General features: G+C 35.8%; 1 protein-coding gene across 1 annotated transcript in view; it reads right to left on the bottom strand.

Moving 5' to 3' along the window:
• The window catches only part of CNTLN (centlein), a 3,122,808-nt gene that overhangs the window by 413,407 nt on the left and 2,689,988 nt on the right, over positions 1-19,413 (bottom strand). The window contains exon 23 of the mRNA XM_044061293.1: positions 3,642-3,827. Within this exon, the coding sequence (XP_043917228.1) occupies positions 3,642-3,827 (186 nt within the window). The remainder of the gene's footprint in view (positions 1-3,641; positions 3,828-19,413) is intronic.

The following is a 19,413-nucleotide window of genomic DNA, read 5'->3' as shown; positions in this document are numbered from 1 at the left end:
ATACACACAACACAAGCACACCACACAAGCAGAAATCCACACACATACACCTAAAATCTGATACCTAACCCTACACTAAACTATGCACACACCACTAACTACCCACTTACCTTAACTCAAACCCTAACCCTAAGGTCCGTCACTATCGCACACTCACCTCACTCGCTCCCTAACCCTAACTCACTTAAATCCGCCCTAACCCTCATGACCACTCAATCGCACACGCACCTAACCCGAGCCCTAACCCTAACTCACCTAAATCACCCTAACACTCACATCCACACAATCGCACACTTACCTGAAACCGACCGGTAACTTTCCACCGTAACACTAAAAATACCGAAGCAACAGAAACGGACAACCAAATTCTTTCCCTAGGAAAAAATTAGAGTTTCTGCTGCTTCGATATTTTTCAGTTTCGCGAAAATAAGTTTGATTAATCAGCGTTCGCTTTTTTAAGCAATCGAGGATATAACATAGACCCCCTCCTGCTACATAAAAATCTCAGTATGCTGTTTTATGGGACTCATAGTACACATGGAATTCCCTGTACTTAAGTTAAGGGACATGCTCAACAGTCCTCTGTACTTTTTTTGTCAAGCCATGTGCTGCCAGGTGTTTTTAAAATATTATTATTTTATATATATATATATATATATATATATATATATATATATATATATATATATATATATATATATATATTGTTGTTGTTGTGTCTTTCGGCTTTTTCCGGTTAGGGGTCGCCACAGCGGAACTCCGGTCCACTAATGATTGGCAGTAGATTTTTATGTACTGAGTTGCCAGCTCTGACGCACAACCTTCAACGAAGGTACACCCATTTACGCACATCTCCACGCAGAAGACGCTCTAGCTGAGAATCGAACCGGACAGCATCTTACTGTGAGGTGACAATGCTACCGCAGCACCACCACTGCAGTTTTATATATATATATATATATATATATATATATATATATATATATATATATATATTTATATGTGTGTGTGTGTGTGTATGTATATATATATATATATATATATATATATATATATATATATATATATATATGTATGGGTCTACTACAGTAAACCGACAGCTCACAAGATCAACACTGATAAGACCGACAACCAAATATCCGACAGCCCAAAACACCATCAACTTACAAACCTGACATGCAGAAAACCGACGTTCACAGCACCGACAATATAATAGCAAGCCCCACACCAACGAACACAAACAGTATATCCAAGTGCTATGTACAAACGGAAACATCACATCGTGTATCCAAGTGCCATGTAGAAACAAAAACATCACATCTCATAACTGACAGTCACTTCCCATTGCTGTGCAAACTGTGCCAAACAAAGTAGTGGATATACATCATTAACAGGCGTAAAACATCCCATAGTAAAAGTTATCCCGTTGTAGAACACAAAGTTCCTGACCCATGTAGTGAACACTCAAGCACTGCATGCCAGTAGTAAACACCACAGGCAAACATTACATGTATTACATTTTAGTAGCAGAGCTATGGCTTTCACAAAGTCTAGGCTGGTGTAACACGTCCTCTGCAACATTACAGTCCTGAATTGTTCATGCCGGGCTACAAGTGTCTTTTTCTTCGGAGAAGGAGGACATCCTGTTTCCATCTGTATCCGCAGTTCATCAACACGATTCTGTTTACGGACTAAAGCTAGCAGTAGAACATGCAAGTCTGTGTTTTGTGCACCTAGCAAGCACTTCAGTCTACGGTGCCATGCCTCAACGGAGTTCTGAGTGCGTGGCAGGAATAGGTCATTTAAATCTGATACATTCCAGAATGTAACTGGAAAGAGTGGTGGAAACCTTATATTGCCCGAGGTGCGAGTATTAAATTTGTGTTTCTTTCCGTAAATGTACCAATCGGAGAAATAACACAGAAGGTCCTTACCCTCTGCGGGAAACACCCCCTGTAACATTTCAAAAGTGGCAATCACATCTGACTGTGTGAGAAATGCTAGGGCTACGAGTGACTTCACATGTAACTGCAAGGTAGGGTTTGTATTGTAGGATGATGCTAACCCCAGGGACTGCACTTTACGCCAGATGTTCTGGCCAAAGTGAAAGAGACAGCCCTTTGATTGGGCTCCGGGTATATTTAACCGTACACTTTTCAGTGCTGTGATTTAAAAATCGCATAACACAAACTTCACTGCCACCTCAAATCCCTGTTCTGACAATAAATGGAATGTGGAATGCCATAAGTAATTGTAGGACTTGAATGACTTTTTCGACATTAAAGCATACAGTAGGGGTACAGTCTTGCTATATGTGCCGCACTTTATTAAGCCATGTATGCTATATAGTTGCCGGATGATGACATCTTTTTTTAAAAAAAACGTGCCATCCATAAGCCAAATAGTAGCCTTACTTAGATCGTATAAGTTCTTCACAGTACTGAATACCACTACTGCGGTGTCTGTTGGTAACATCAGACATTGTTTTGCTAACAAACATTCCGTTTTTTAGGAGATAATCAGTGAAGTGTATAGTATGTAGAGTTAGCTCATCAGTGTTATCCCCTACTCTCCCTTTTGCTCTAACTCTTCTGACCTGTTGTAACAATGCTCTTCTGTTGGTAATGCTGTCTACAGTGTCTAAGGATGTTGTTTGTACAGCATCCTCTACTAACAGACACGGTGTATCCCTAATGTATTTGCCTCTCATTTTAGGTCACTACACACTGTATACCTTAGTTATTTCCCCGGGATCACCTGGGTGAGGGTGTGCTACCGTTTTATTTAACATGTCTCCTGCAGGATGCAGGGTGGTTACAGCTCTACCTTTACAGCCATCAGTTACTTTCAATTTACAAGCCCAGTATCGTTTGGTATGCCTAGTCCTTTCTACATGGTATAAATACCCTTCAATAACCAGGTGCTGCTTGCCTTTTTGGGACATTACTGTAGAATACATCTCCCCAATCGTTCCTGGTGCTACAGCAATAACTTCGGCCATGCTGTTTTCAGTGTGGGACGTTATTTGCTGGTTATCATGTGGTATATATACTTCCGGGTTACCTATCACACTTAGGATGTCTGTCATATTATCTGTCACGTTGGAATATTTCCTGGGATTTAAGTGGAGTGTATTGAACATCTTGTATAGTGCAGTATTGATGGATGCTGTACATATGTTTAGCAATATGCTTAGCAATTGTCGGTTGCATGAGTTGTCACTGTTTTAAACGTATGGTATTTTGGCTGTCTGTTATCCGGTGTTGGTCTTATCAGTGTCGATCTTGTGAGCTGTCGGTTTACTGTAGTAGAGCTATAGATATATATATATATATATATATATATATATATATATATATATATATATATATATATATATATATGTACATACATATAAACAGACACACACACACACACAAAGAAATTACCTGAATCAAAATGATGAACATTCTTTACAATGTTACTTTCTATGACATAGATATAGGGGAGAAGTCACATTTGAAGGATGACAGAAAGTGAGAAAGTTAATAAGGGACTCATTTCAGAAGCCTCCTCAAAAGTACATGGATTTGGTGGATACTCATGAATTTAGAATGAATTATTTTTATTTGAGGAATTACATTATTTTTATCCAAACATACCTTTACAAAAGTCACAAGTTCCTCTATGCGTGAATTAGCCAATGACAGTTTCTTCTGTATGAGATCTAATGAATGCTCACTTTGCAGAGCAAGGCCATGCATTTGCTGAGTTGCTGCAGTTTCTAGTTCAGTCATGGCAGTATCTGCTTCAATCACTTTGGTTTCCAAATCATGAATTTTTTGATTCTGAAATAGATGATTCCAAGAAACAGTTATCCCACAGCTATATGTTAATCTTATTTTGTTTTTTAAAGACTATTAAAAGCAGAGAGTCTTACAGGACATTGAAAATTAAACTTAATATCACAAAACTGACCTTAAACTTCATGCAGTTAGATCAAAACTGCTAAGAATGACAGATATGTTCTTTCCATGAACAATCATAAAATTCAAAATATGATAGAATGGCACTGTATAACAATCTTCTGCACAGGTTTGTGAAGATACATCTTACACGTGCATCTATCTGGATATGCAATACAAACAAAATGTCCTTGTTATGCAAGATGAGATATGTTATTTTAGTTTCTCCTTCCATTGGTAATAATCCCCAAACATCACAAGAAAGATCATTGTTATGTATGCTAAATTAATGAATTACATGTGATAGTTACATACTTACCATAATGATGGATCTGTATGAACAGTGGATCTAAAGTAACAATAATGCTGTTCGGTATTATGTAAGTTGGCATCTAAAATGTTTCAAGGCTAATTTGTTCCTCCATTCTTTACCCATAACATTGCTGTGCAAAGTAGGTAATGAAAATACAGGTATCTAGAAGAAGAACAAAAAAGTGGAAAGGTGGATGGATATGTAACGAAGAAAGGACCTGCTCAACAAGATCTATCATTATGGTAAGCCAAGAAGTCATAGATTTCAGCAGAGCATAACAAAATTCTGAAGAACTATTTTACCATAACAATGAAGAGTTGCTTGGGATATTCTCAGACATGTCTGCTTTTCAGCACATTAAAGGCAATCTGAAGAGGAAGGTTAAGATGAGGAGCATTATGGGTAAATAAGAAGGGTTTAGTAACCTAGGAAAATTTTAGATGCAGAGCAAACCAATGCATGCCAACATTAGTCCTGCTGTAACTCACGTTAGGCCTCCTCACACCCCATTAGTTGCTGTTATGACATATGACTAAAAAGAACATAAGAACACATTCTGCTTGTTTAATATGACAGCCATAAAACAGTGTGATATTCAAACAGCATTTTCTTCAGCTTCTCTAGTAGTATTAGAAATCTTTACTATGAAGACAGGAATTTCAATATTGCTCTTCTGAATATAAAATTCTTAATAAAAATGGGAGTTTCTGGAAACCTGGATAGTTTTGGAGAAACCTGACATTCTTATAGTCTCTGAGTCCTGGTTAAAAGATAAAAGTTAAATGTTCATCTGAATAGTACATTATGACGTCTCTAGACAGCAATGAACATGGGGGGGGGGGTCTTCTGCTGGTGAAGTGCAAGCTGCAAACCAGGTCAATCATAAATCCCTTTCCCAATAAAGGATGAGGCAAACTGAATGGTCATAAAAACAATGGTAGTTGGTCACTTGAGTTACTTGTTAGGATGGCATACTCTCCTCCTTTGTCACTGATAGACCAGCTTCAGGGGTAACTGTCCATAATATATATCTGTAACTTGGAGACGTCCACCTAAAATGAATGTGTAGCAATCTGAGTGCACTAGAAAAACTACTTGGAATAATAACCACATGAAGACGGTCCATGATCCTACCAAGCCAAACCCTAATAAGAGGAGAAAAGCATACTTGAAGTGGCTGGTCTTCACTAATGGACTTTACAAAAAAAAGATGACGGAGATACATGCCAATTCACTAAGTGATCATCACAGTTCCACTACCTGTCAATGATCATTTAAACACTATAAAGCTCCAACAATATACGTCTTTGGCTTATCTTTCCCCACTGGAATTGAAAGGCTTTGCTTAGAGAGCTCGATGTGATAAACATGAATTTGTATTAAATAAAGGAGATGTTGTCTGCACTTACTACATTTCTGCATATCCTGGGATCTACACAGGATGAACCTTTTCTCTGAAGATTCAAAAAACTGAGAGAGAATAAGTGCAGCTGGTTCTATTCTTCTCCTAAAAACAATGTAAAGGAAAGAGATGATATATGTGGCTTAGGTGGAAAAGATGTGAACAGCCAACACATCATCATGAATTTCTAAGCCAGAGGAAGAAGATAAGATGATGACTAACACAGACAAAGTTAACTGTTTCAGAAGAAAACAAACACTATTATCGAATTACCATACATTATTCATTAAATCTTGATAGACATTGGGATCCTGTGATACATCATGCCAAGATAACTTTAGAGTTATCAGTGTGGTCCAGCCATGCTTCCAAAGATAACAGGAGAATCAGAAAACCACAGCAGTGCCAACAGGCTTTACCCAACATCCTCGGTAACCCTAATGCCTCTAATCCATTGCTGTCATGCCCTTATTCAACCCTATTCCAAAGCAGTCAAAACTGTATCTTCTCAGGAGTTCCTGCCAAATGCACATCAACAACTTCTAACAAAAATACTAAAAAACAGTGTAGTTATAACCAGCAGAACATATTTGTAAGTATGATCTGTAGGCCCATTGCTGACATGGCTTTAGAATGGGTGACAGCACCATACTTTAACAGTAATCTGCTGTTCTACAGATGCCCGATCCAGGAATATGGGAAAATAGTGACTTGAACCATGTTTGCTAACATCAAAATATAATTTAAGCTGGTAAGCCATTCAAATTTACTAGCCATACTGGAAAGAATGAGTTTTGCTGAGTGACTTGTCAGGTAGTTAAATAACTCCGAACTGCTGAATTCCAAAAGATCCGCTTACGCACACAGCAACCTGAAACTCGGCACTTTATTGCTTTAAACGCTAAAAATTACAGACGTTTTTCGTTTAAACCTTTGTTTAAACTTCATCAGAAATTGGCAAACACCGGTTTACTTGAATGCATTCAGTTATATAGCCATGTAGCAATCAATTAATCCGTGCCCGCCAAAATTCAAACCATTACAACAAGTGTTTAAAGCCACAGTACTTATTTCGCAAATGTGACTTTTAAAAATACCATAAAAATTTCCTAAATAAATTTCTTGTTGCCTGTTTTAATTTGATTAAATATTTCCCCCCGGGTTCATTGACACACTTGTTCCGCTGTGTATGTTCGTAAAAATATGTTTAAAAACGGAATACTCATATAAATAAAAAGAATAAAGTTGAATGTCATTCATGTTACGAACTAGATATTACTATACAGTATGAGATCCGAAATGTTTGTTTTAAGCTAATTCTCTTAGAATCATTTATTTTAGTTCTAAACATGAATAAAAATGTTTATAACCACTAAATATGCTCAGCATCTTATGCAAGACAATCGCTATAGACAAATTATTATACGTAATTTGTATTGAATGTTAAACATTGCTGATTAAAAATTAGCAGTAGGCATTTCCCTAAATTTATTCAAATGATAAAATTTATATGATAAAATATCTTACATATCAAAATTTTAACTTCATTGGAATGATATAATAATTGTAACTATTATTACTAAATCTGTTCGTTTTATGTAACTCTTATATTATGTATATTATGGGCAGTTATAGAACCATAAACACTAAACATACATTAAATATTAAAAATATTAAAAAATATGATTGATGTATATATAACATCCATAAATAATTAACTGAATGAGTAAATTAATGAATAATAAATAGATAAATAAAGAAATAAATATGGGGCATTATTATTATCAATTCTTATTTTTAATTTTTTATGAAAATTGTTGAATATATATAAAAAGGTAATAATTATACTTATAATTATACATATAATTATCTTTCCAAACTTCTTAGTTTTAATAAACTACTTATTGAACATGTTTCATTTAAACCGGGGTAAGTAAATGCATTCAATTTGATTTGCCATAACAATTCACTTTTCTCTAACAGTAAATTGAATGGACCTCCTCTCATATCTTGCTTCAGTTGAAATATGACTTTGAAGCAAAATTTATGATTGGGATATTCCATTACATGCCTTGACAATGCATTGTCTTCTTTTTGTAAATTAATGCTTCTTATGTGCTTATACACCCTGTCTCTTAGCCTCCGCTCCGTCTTACCGATATAGAAACAGGGACAACGTTGACAAGAGGCCAAATACACTATTCCTTTAGAGTTACAATTGAATTTCCCCTTTATGTAAATTTTGTAACCATTAATAACTGATGAAATACCTGAAGACATGTAACAACAGTAAGGGCAATTTCCACATTGTCCCATCCCTCTATTCATTATTACTGCTCTATTATTATTATGATCTTTTTGCAGAATATTTTTTAGGTTAGATCCTTTCCTACATATAATTTTAGGCATATAATTTTAGGCATTGATCCTAATTTGACCATTAAAATATGGTAATCTTTAAACATATTCCAGTTTTTTGATTATTATTTCTTTGATGCTGTTAAAATCCATGGAAAATCTTAGGATACATGATGCATTATAATTTTCACTGTTTGGTGCTTCTCTTGGTGTTATATACCCTTCAACGATATTTTCACCTCCTGCCTCTGATATGGTAACATCTTTCCATTTTAATATTGGAGTGAAGTAGCCCAATTGTCTTTTTGTTTTGACTTCTTCTAATATAGGATCCAGGAAGCTAGGAGGATATTGTCTATTAGTAAACATCTGTTTTAACAGCAAACATTCTTTGTCAAATTCTATATCAGTTGTAATCATACGTGCTGCCCTAACAAGTTGCCCTTTTACTACCGATTTTTTTCTGGTGTATAGGATGTTGGCTAGAGAAATGCAGGAATTTATTGGAGTAAGTTGATTTCCTGAAAATCTTCGCTTCATAACTATCGTTTAATATGTTCTTGCTTAATCTCACATCCAAATAAGCTATAAATTCTTCATTGAATGTGTGAGTGAATCGCAAAAAGCTGGTACTCATATTGAAGAAGTTTATCATGTCTATTGCCTGATTTTCATTTCCTTGAAAAATGATTAAAATGTCATCTATGAATCTAGCGTAGAAAATTATCTTATCCTTGAATGCCATATTATTAAAGATGAAGTTCTTCTCCCAATAGGACATGAATATAAAGTGCCGAGTTTCAGGTTGCTGTGTGCGTAAGCGGATCTTTTGGAATTCAGCAGTTCGGAGTTTTATTCTTTCTTTGTTGGTTTGTGTATCTAAGGATTCCGCTATGGCTAACGGCACACCAGATAACTCGTTGGACAACATGTCTGGGATTTTCAACCGTCCACAAGAAGGAAATAGTGGATCGGGTAACGAACTTTCTATTTTGGTCCAGCTTCTCTCTCAAAAACTTGATCATATGAATGAGAGGCTCGACCTAGTGATGTCAATGCAGCAAAGCAAGACATTACAGGACCGAATGGTCGTGTCAACAACGGAGCAGCATAGACAATCAGAACAGAATTGTTTATCATGTAATAATATGGAGCAAGTCGAAGGAAGAGACATCACACCGGGGCAAAGAATTAATTTATGCACATCTACACAAGGAGCAACTGTAAATGCTCCATTAACACAACAGCCACAACAAATCCAGATATCTAATACAAGCAAAGATCATAGAACACAACTGGAAGATGGTGCTAATAACACTAGTCAATTTAGAGAGAATACCTGAACAAGTTCTAATAATCACATACGTGCTTCGCCTTCACCAATCAATTCAACGATCAACTTGAAAGACTGGTTAATGGCACCAATGGGATTATGGGAAAATAACATAATAAATGATGGAATAATACAAGAAAGTGAAAGAGAAGTACCATTATCGGAGTTATTGAATAACTTAGATTCGAGCACGTTAAAATACAAGAAATTAGGTCTGGAAATTGAATATTTTCATGAATGTCTAAGATTAGAAATAGTCCCTAAAGGACTTAGAACCTGGAAATATCCTACGGGGTTAATACCAGGTTCTTCATTCCATCAGGACTTGATTAAATTATTCAACCAAAATGGTTTACATTTATTGGAGACAATGACAAAACATTATACGTCCACGATGAAAGACTTGGAATGTGAAATAGAAAACATAGACAAACAAATCAAGTCACACGTTGATTTCTTAAGATATAAGTATGACTATCAACGATGCTTTCACAGCATCGAACAGCACTTGCAAAAAATAAGAATTAACAAGATTAAAAAAATACAAAGAGATCAAGCTCAATATAAAACTGGTACAGCATACCCTTTACCACCGAAGATACATGTACAAGTAAAGTATAATGCATTCAACGACACACAAATACATGAGACTACTAGTAATGATCGAGTCGTAATGCATGAAGAAGAATCACAAGAACAAGACATGCATGTTGATGGTGAATTAGATGAGGTACAGGAAGATAACATCAGAAGAAGTGACAGAATAAAGCAACGCAACATTAACAACCAGAACAATAATTTTAACAACAATGGTAATAATAACCAACAACCATCTACATCCAATAAGGGACAGGGTTTTCCACGACGAAATCAACGAAAACAATGGAACAGAAGGAAAAACCACAATTACAGGAGATAACATCTGATATAGAATCTAGCGGTGTGGTTTTAGTAAAAAATACACAGCAAGACTTTATAGTCTACAATTACTCGTCGTTTACAGTTACCACACAATTAGCCAATATTTTAGCTAAAGGTTTAACCTTTGTACCCTCCAGTAGAATGGATATAGCCAATACCATATGTGACATCAAGTTATTTGTAAGAAAATTGAATCTTAAACAGCTTTTGGGTGATCAGGACCCAGTTAATAATCCATTGAGAGTAGCTAGTTGTTATAATCCACCCTTACATAACACACTTCACACATTTGAAAAAATGTGTGAGATAGATGTGAGACAATTACATCAGGAAAAGCATAAGTACTCCTATAATTTATCTAAAGAAGAGAGAGATAACATCAATACATTAATTTCAGCTGATGTCAGAATTATGAATCCAGATAAAGGAGGAGGAATAGTTATAATGGACATGGTGGATTATAAAAATAAACTAAACATTCATCTTACATCAGATGTTTATGAGAAATCATCAATTAATGAATACAACAAAGCTAATCAATTCATTAAAAGCTTTTTGAATGAATTGTTCATAGAAGCGAGAATTGACATCCATCTTTTCAACTATTTAATGATAGAAGCACCAAAAGTACCAACTATATTTGGAGTGCCAAAAATCCACAAAAGTATTCAGAATCCACCATTTAGACCAATAGTGGATGGTAGAAATGCTTCTACATATGCTTGCGCCAAATATGTGGATTTAATTCTTAAAAAATTTGTCATTAAGGATGAATGGATTATTAAGGATTCATGGAATTTTCTGGAGAAGATTAACAACTTAAAGTATCAGCAAGAGAATAATTTCATCTCAATTGATGTGAAAGAACTATATACTAGTATCCCTCACCAACAAGGCATTGAATGGGTACTAGAAAATATACGCAACAAAAAATGCACAAACAGATGAGATAGCTCTTGTAGGAGAATTGCTGGATATAATTTTGTCATATAATTTCATCTTATTTGACAAGCAATTCTATAAACAAACAAAAGGAGTCGCGATGGGATCCCCATGTGGATCAAGTTTCGCGAATCTAGTCATGTCCTATTGGGAGAAGAACTTCATCTTTAATAATATGGCATTCAAGGATAAGATAATTTTCTACGCTAGATTCATAGATGACATTTTAATAATTTTTCAAGGAAATGAAAATCAGGCAATAGACATGATAAACTTCTTCAATATGAGTACCAGCTTTTTGCGATTCACTCACGCATTCAATGAAGAATTTATAGCTTATTTGGATGTGAGATTAAGCAAGAACACATTAAACGATAGTTATGAAGCGAAGATTTTCAGGAAATCAACTTACTCCAATAAATTCCTGCATTTCTCTAGCCAACATCCTATACACCAGAAAAAATCAGTAGTAAAAGGACAACTTGTCAGGGCAGCACATATGATTACAACTGATATAGAATTTGATAAAGAATGTTTGCTGTTAAAACAGATGTTTACTAATAGACAATATCCTCCTAGCTTCCTGGATCCTATATTAGAAGAAGTCAAAACAAAAAGACAATTGGGCTACTTCACTCCAATATTAAAATGGAAAGATGTTACCATATCAGAGGCAGGAGGTGAAAATATCGTTGAAGGGTATATAACACCAAGAGAAGCACCAAACAGTGAAAATTATAATGCATCATGTATCCTCTAAGATTTTCCATGGATTTTAACAGCATCAAAGAAATAATAATCAAAAACTGGAATATGTTTAAAGATGACCATATTTTAATGGTCAAATTAGGATCGATGCCTAAAATTATATGTAGGAAAGGATCTAACCTAAAAAATATTCTGCAAAAAGATCATAATAATAGAGCAGTAATAATGGCTAGAGGGATGGGACAATGTGGAAATTGCCCTTACTGTTGTTACATGTCTTCAGGTATTTCATCAGTTATTAATGGTTACAAAATTTACATAAAGGGGAAATTCAATTGTAACTCTAAAGGAATAGTGTATTTGGCCTCTTGTCAATGTTGTCCCTGTTTCTATATCGGTAAGACGGAGCGGAGGCTAAGAGACAGGGTGTATGAGCACATAAGAAGCATTAATTTACAAAAAGAACACAATGCATTGTCAAGGCATGTAATGGAATATCCCAATCATAAATTTTGCTTCAAAGTCATATTTCAACTGAAGCAAGATATGAGAGGAGGTCCATTCAATTTACTGTTAGAGAAAAGTGAATTGTTATGGCAAATCAAATTGAATGCATTTACTTACCCCGGTTTAAATGAAAAATGTTCAATAAGTAGTTTATTAAAACTAAGAAGTTTGGAAAGATAATTATATGTATAATTATAAGTATAATTATTACCTTTTTATATATATTCAACAATTTTCATAAAAAATAAAAAATTAAAAATAAGAATTGATAATAATAATGCCCCATATTTATTTATTTATTTATCTATCTATTTATTATTCATTAATTTACTCATTCAGTTAATTATTTATGGATGTTATATATACATCAATCATATTTTTTTATATTTTTAATATTTAATGTATGTTTAGTGTTTATGGTTCTATAACTGCCCATAATATACATAATATAAGTGTTACATAAAACGAACAGATTTAGTAATAATAGTTACAATTATTATATCATTCCAATGAAGTTAAATTTTGATATGTAAGATATTTTATCATATAAATTTTATCATTTGAATAAATTTAGGGAAATGCCTACTGCTAATTTTTAATCAGCAATATTTAACATTCAATACAAATTACGTATAATAATTTGTCTATAGCGATTGTCTTGCATAAGATGCTGAGCATATTTAGTGGTTATAAACATTTTTATTCATGTTTAGAACTAAAATAAATGATTCTAAGAGAATTAGCTTAAAACAAACATTTCGGATCTCATACTGTATAGTAATATCTAGTTCGTAACATGAATGACATTCAACTTTATTCTTTTTATTTATATATAAGTATTCCGTTTTTAAACATATTTTTACGAACATACACAGCGGAACAAGTGTGTCAATGAACCCGGGGGGAAATATTTAATCAAATTAAAACAGACAACAAGAAATTTATTTAGGAAATTTTTATGGTATTTTTAAAAGTCACATTTGCGAAATAAGTACTGTGGCTTTAAACACTTGTTGTAGTGGTTTGAATTTTGGCGGGCACGGATTAATTGATTGCTACATGGCTATATAACTGAATGCATTCAAGTAAACCGGTGTTTGCCAATTTCTGATGAAGTTTAAACAAAGGTTTAAATGAAAAACGTCTGTAATTTTTAGCGTTTAAAGCAATAAAGTGCCGAGAAGCAATAAAGTGCAGAGTTTCAGGTTGCTGTGTGTGTAAGCGGATCTTTTGGAATTCAGCAGTTCGGAGTTTTATTCTTTCTTTGTTAGTTAAATAACTCCCTAAAGTAGAAGATTTTATATAACATTTGGAGGAGCCAGTTAAGAGACCAAGGCCTTCACTACAGGGTACGCACGGCTCAATACTGGGGCCCATACTGTTTTCCCTTTTACCTATAACTTAGCTGTTGACATGTCAGGAATGAATCTTATCATTTGTGCAGATGATCTGGTCATGCTGAGGGAAGGTAAAGAATTTAGAAGAATATTTCATGACATCACTGCACTGGATGCATTCCTACACAGTAGGACTGAACTGTAAAGCAGAAAAGAAACAGAGAGAGATACGTAATGGGGGGTAGAGGTAAAGACCTTCATATGGGCAGGTGTATGGGAGCAAATGCCCTTCCTGCAGAAATGCCTTAAAGGTTTAACAGTAAGTTTCATAATTAGCAGTTTTTAAGGAAATGTAGCTAAAATTTTAAAGTGATGGGACTCTCAGTAATGGTCTCATACTTTCAACAGGAAGCCATGGAAATGTGGGTAAAGTCCTAAAATAATTTAAAATTAACTATACACTCCATAATCTTTCTATTGTAGACTGCAAGCAAGCTATTAGTCTGAACCTATTAATACCCAAAATTAAATATGCACTCTCTTTTACTGCACCCAAAGTCAGTACACAAGATAAAACTCCTCCAGCTCACAATAAACAAAAAGCAAACTTGATACCATTATGGCATGGGCTAGACATTTGTTGCCCACCATTGATTCATGCTTAATCAGAGTGCTGTCCCCTTCTGACAAGCTTGGTAAGATTTATTCTTTGCATTACCCACTAAGACCCCAAGCAGACAGAAGATCCTACAGCATAGGATTTCAATATTTTCTGTATAATACTGTTGGAACATATTGGCTGAAGTGGAAATATATGTGCTTTCAGATTTCAGACAGGGTTATTGAAGGATTGTTATATAGGTACCTTTAGCTTTGCATAAATTGTGGTTGCTGGTTACTCTGGATGTCAGGGAGGGTGGCATGTTTTATGTTGAGGAACTTGAACAGACCTGAGAAACTTAATGATGAGTTTTAGGGAGAGTGTGAGGTCTGTCAAACTGATGTGGTGGTTTTAGATTGTGGGCTGTTTCTTGTGGTCCAGCGTTTGATTCCCATTGCCTTTGTCCACCTATTGTGTGACTCTGAGTGGGTTAATTGGCTAGACAGCACTCTGGAGCTTTTGGGAAGCTAGGATATCCTCCTCAATGGTCTTCTTGACTGAATACCTGGTAACTACCAGTGAACCTGAAGATTAAACATATTTAAATGGATACAAAGAAATACATGATAATAAGAACCAAAACAGATTTTTATTTCTTTCTTATCCATTATAAACTAGAGAGTTTTCTTATAATATACTATAGTAATAACCCATGACTGGGTGCGGGTAATGATGGATTTGCCCATGGTTGGTGTGGTTTGGTGATGACGGCAAAGCCCTCATGATCAAACAAAGCCAAGCATGGGTTAGTGTTATTCAAAAATGACATTTAAGAAAAAAGTTACTTACCTTTCTTAAAGAATGTCCTTGTATTACGGCACCGTGGTACTCTTCTGCGGTCTTCCGCAGTATCATGGGGTTTTCTTAATTTACTGCACATGGGTATAGGACTTGCATTCCCTTGGTTACACAGTACATCAGTACGGTGGAAAGGAAGCAACAAAAAAAAGAATATCTCAGTTATTTTTTTTTTTTGTTTGTTTTTAATTAAAAAAGAAAATTGAAATCCGGACACTTCAAACATACAAGAAAAAAGGGACACAGAAAATATAAGGATAATTAGGTACATTTCTCTAGTTTTGCATAATGTACTTGACTATCCTTGTATTATTTCTGTCCCATCTCTTTGTTCTTTTGAAATCTTCAGATTTACAATTTTATTTATATACTTTTTAAAAATTACAGGAAACTAGAACTTCTGCAGCACATATTAATAGAAGAAAGTCCAGGCATCCGGATTTTTCTCTATTGGTGTATGCTCGATTTACAATGAGCATGCTGACTGGGCTGACCAATCAGTGTGTTCGTTTCTGAATGATAATGGACAGCCATTGTGTAATTATAAATAACCTATATAAAACATTTATTTGATAACACATATAATGGTCTACATATTTAAACAAAGGGCAACTAGCATACATGGGTGTAGGAGAGTAAAAGAGGATGAGAAGTGTAGTTCACTTGGGGATTTCTATGCAAACAAAAAATTGTAAGTTCTGTGACAGGGGACTGGTTTACATGCCGTTTAATTATCTTTAACATTATTAATTCTTTACTTTTGTCTCTATGTAAAATAAAATTAATTTTCAGACAATACTTTTACTTTTGTTTTCATATAGCCATTATTTTAAGGATCTAGTTACTACAGAGATTGTAGAATAGCAATTAGTAGTAGCAATACATATAGGAATTATATAAGATGGCTTCTTTAAAATCTGTTTCTTCTTGTATGTTAATGGCATCTTCATTAACAATAGGCGAAAGGGAGAATTTGTTAAATATTAAAAAAATGCATAAACCACATGTGGCTTTCTTTTACAAGAAACGTATTTGTTACAAGATAGTATTACTAGATTAAATACAAAAAATATACAGTAATAGCAAGTTATAGTTTTCAACAGAAGTGAAGGGGTCACTGTTTTGTATGGTGATTATAAAGGCATGAAGTGCATGGTCATTACTGAAAAATGAACTTGTAAATATGTACTGGATTTCAGGAATTAGAGCTAAATACCCAAGGAAATACCAGGAAATTTAACTTCAAAAATGAAGGGAAGTATAGTAATAGCAGAAGATTAACTGTATACTTGAAAATTATAGCAGTGTAACAAACCTAGGATTTCAGCATCAGCTATGGCTTTAGCAAATTTTACTGTTTACTTAACCTTGTGGAAGTTACTAACTTTTCTTAATACAATTCTTTGTTTTAACTCATTAACACCTATTGATACCAACAGGCATTTCTCTAGTTACATAATACTGATGCCTATAGGTGTCTAACATTGCTTATTCACAAATCATGCTGCATACAAGATATTGAAAGATTTCACTTTAAAGACTACATGATGGACAAAACAAGTCTAATACTTAGCCTCTGTCTAGTGCAGGTAAAGAAAAAAGAAGTTATGTATTCACCATAACATTCCATGTGAGTTATTCATCATGCCTTCATTCTTACAGATGGGCTCGGGGCTGATCCTTGGCTCCGTGTCAGCCTACTACAAAGCTCGAGGTCTTCAGACAGCTCGAGGCCAGGCCCCTATCCCATGATGCACCTTGAGTTACCTCAGATCTTGTTTGCTTCCTCTAACAATACCATATGCCATTCTATCACTATCTATTAGTATCTCGGTCCTCGAAAAACCCTGGAGAGGGTAGGAGGGTGGGAAGTAAGAATGAAGGCAAGATGAACAACTCACATGGAACCTTATGGTGAGTACATAACTTCTTTATGTGAAGTTGTTCTATCTCGCCGTTCATTCTTACAGATGGATAGCGTCCCAAGCACAATCTTTCTCGGGTGGCCCTATCAACTTTGTAATGAGTGATAAAGGCATGAGATCTTGACCAAGTGGCTGCTGCACAAATATTGTCTATGGGAAGCCTAGCAGAAAAGGCAGAGGATGTGGACACTGCTCTGGTAGAATGAGCCTTAATTTTGTGTTGTAAAGGTAAATTGGTAGCTGACTAAGTCAACATGATGCAATCAGATAACCATTTAGATAGTGTTGTTTTTGCCACTGGCATACCCTTTCCTAGAATCTGAAAAGGAAACAAAAAGTTGTTCTGATCTTCTGAACTCTTTGGTTCTATCCAGGTAAAATCTAAGCTGTCTATGAACATCAAGCTTGTGCAGCATATACTCTAAGTTGTTGGGAGTGTTTGGGGAAAAAAAAAACTGGTAAAGCTATGATTTGGTTAAGGTTAGCTTCAGTACAAACTTTAGGTAAGAATGAAGGATTTGTTCACAGGGACACTCTGTCAGCATTGAAAACCAAATACGGAGGTTTTATGGACAAGGCCTGTAGCTCTGATACTCTTCGGGCAGACTTGATGGCTACTAAAAAGATGGTCTTCCAAGACAAAAATTTCAAATCACATGAGGATGCTGGCTCAAAAGGTGGGAGAATAATGCATGAAAGCATTAAATTTAGGTTCCATGGGGTATAAGGGGATTTCACTGGTGGCCTAAGGTGGAAGGTAACTTTGAGAAAGGCTTTGGATAGCTTGTGTGACATTATGTTCAATCCTTCAAAGCCAAGATGAAAATTAGATATGGTGGCAAGCTGTACTCGAACTGTAGCTGCTGCAGCTCCTTTGTTGAAAAGCATAGTCAAAAATTCTAATATAGAGGAAATGGGGGCTTGGTAGGGATCAATGTTATTCTGAGAAGCCCATATAGAAAATATCCTCCATTTGCTAAGGTACAACTTCCTAGTAGAGGATTTATGAGAAAATATTAAAATATGCTGCGTTTCGTTTGAGAGGTTATGAAACCTGGCTATGTTGGGAACTGGAGCAGCCAAGCTGTCAATTTTGGGGACTGAAGGGAGGGATGAAGAGCCCCCCATGAGTGCGTCAGAAGGTCTGTTACTGGGTCCAGAATCCAAAGCTCTTCTAACAGATGAAGTTGAAGGAAGGAGAATCAAATCTGACGAGGCCAATGAGGGGCTATTAGAATGATGGCCCTTCACAGGGCTTTTGCTTTTTGTAGTACTTTGGGTATCAGGGGAATTGGTGGGAATGCATAGAGGAGACCTGGAGGCCAATTGTGTACGAGTGTGTCCCTTGAGGAATCTCCAGGAGGGAGAATCAGGGCAAAGTAGCTTCTGCATTGTGTGCATGTGGGAAGCAAGAAGATCGCAGCAAGGCTGGCCCCATCTGCAGAATATTTTCTCCGCTATCTTCTTTTTGAGGGACCACTCGTGAGACAACAAAATTGCCCTGCTCAGTTTGTCTGCAATCACGTTAGATTTCTCAGGGATGTGCGTTGCTATCAGAAAGCGCTGGGTGGATGTAGCCCACTGCCATACTCTTAGGGCCTCTCGACAAAGGGGATAGGACCTGGTTCCTCCTTGTTTGTTCAAGTAAAACATCACTGACATGTTGTCCACCTGAATTGCAATTGTCCCCAGAGGGAGAGAGTCCTGTAAGTACTGCAATGCCAAAAGTACCGCTCTCATCTCCAGGACATTGATTTGCAGATGTGTCTCTTAATCAGTCCATGTGCCTTGGGCTGTTCTTCCCTGAAAATGCCCCCCCACCACCCGACCAGGGCAGCGTCTGTGGTCACTGTGGCCGATGGTGAGGGTAGGATAAAAGGACGACCTATCGTTACCTGTAGAGAGGTCATCCACCACCGAATATCCTTTTTGCATGTGTTTGTTATGATAATGAGATGAGACATTGGGAGCTCTTGATAAGACCACTGAGTGAACAGCAGCCATTGCAGAATCCGCATGTGCATGCAACCCAACGGTATCGCTATTATTACAGCTGCCATCATCCCTAACAACTTTAGCACTTCTGATGCTGGAGCCTTGTCTCTGGATATGATGTTCTGGATTTGCTGACAAAGTAGTAATATCCTTTCTGCTGGAAGTTTTAAAGTGGTGGTGTCCAATTCTGCTCCGATAAAAATGATATGTTGCGATGGCGACAAGGCAGATTTTTCTGAATTTATGGTAATGCCCAGTTGACTGCAAAC

This window comes from Protopterus annectens, chromosome 2.part0 (assembly GCF_019279795.1).
Source record: "Protopterus annectens isolate FY-2018-M chromosome 2.part0, PAN1.0, whole genome shotgun sequence".
NCBI lineage: Eukaryota > Metazoa > Chordata > Ceratodontiformes > Protopteridae > Protopterus > Protopterus annectens.
This window is presented reverse-complemented; position numbering and strand designations above follow the sequence as displayed.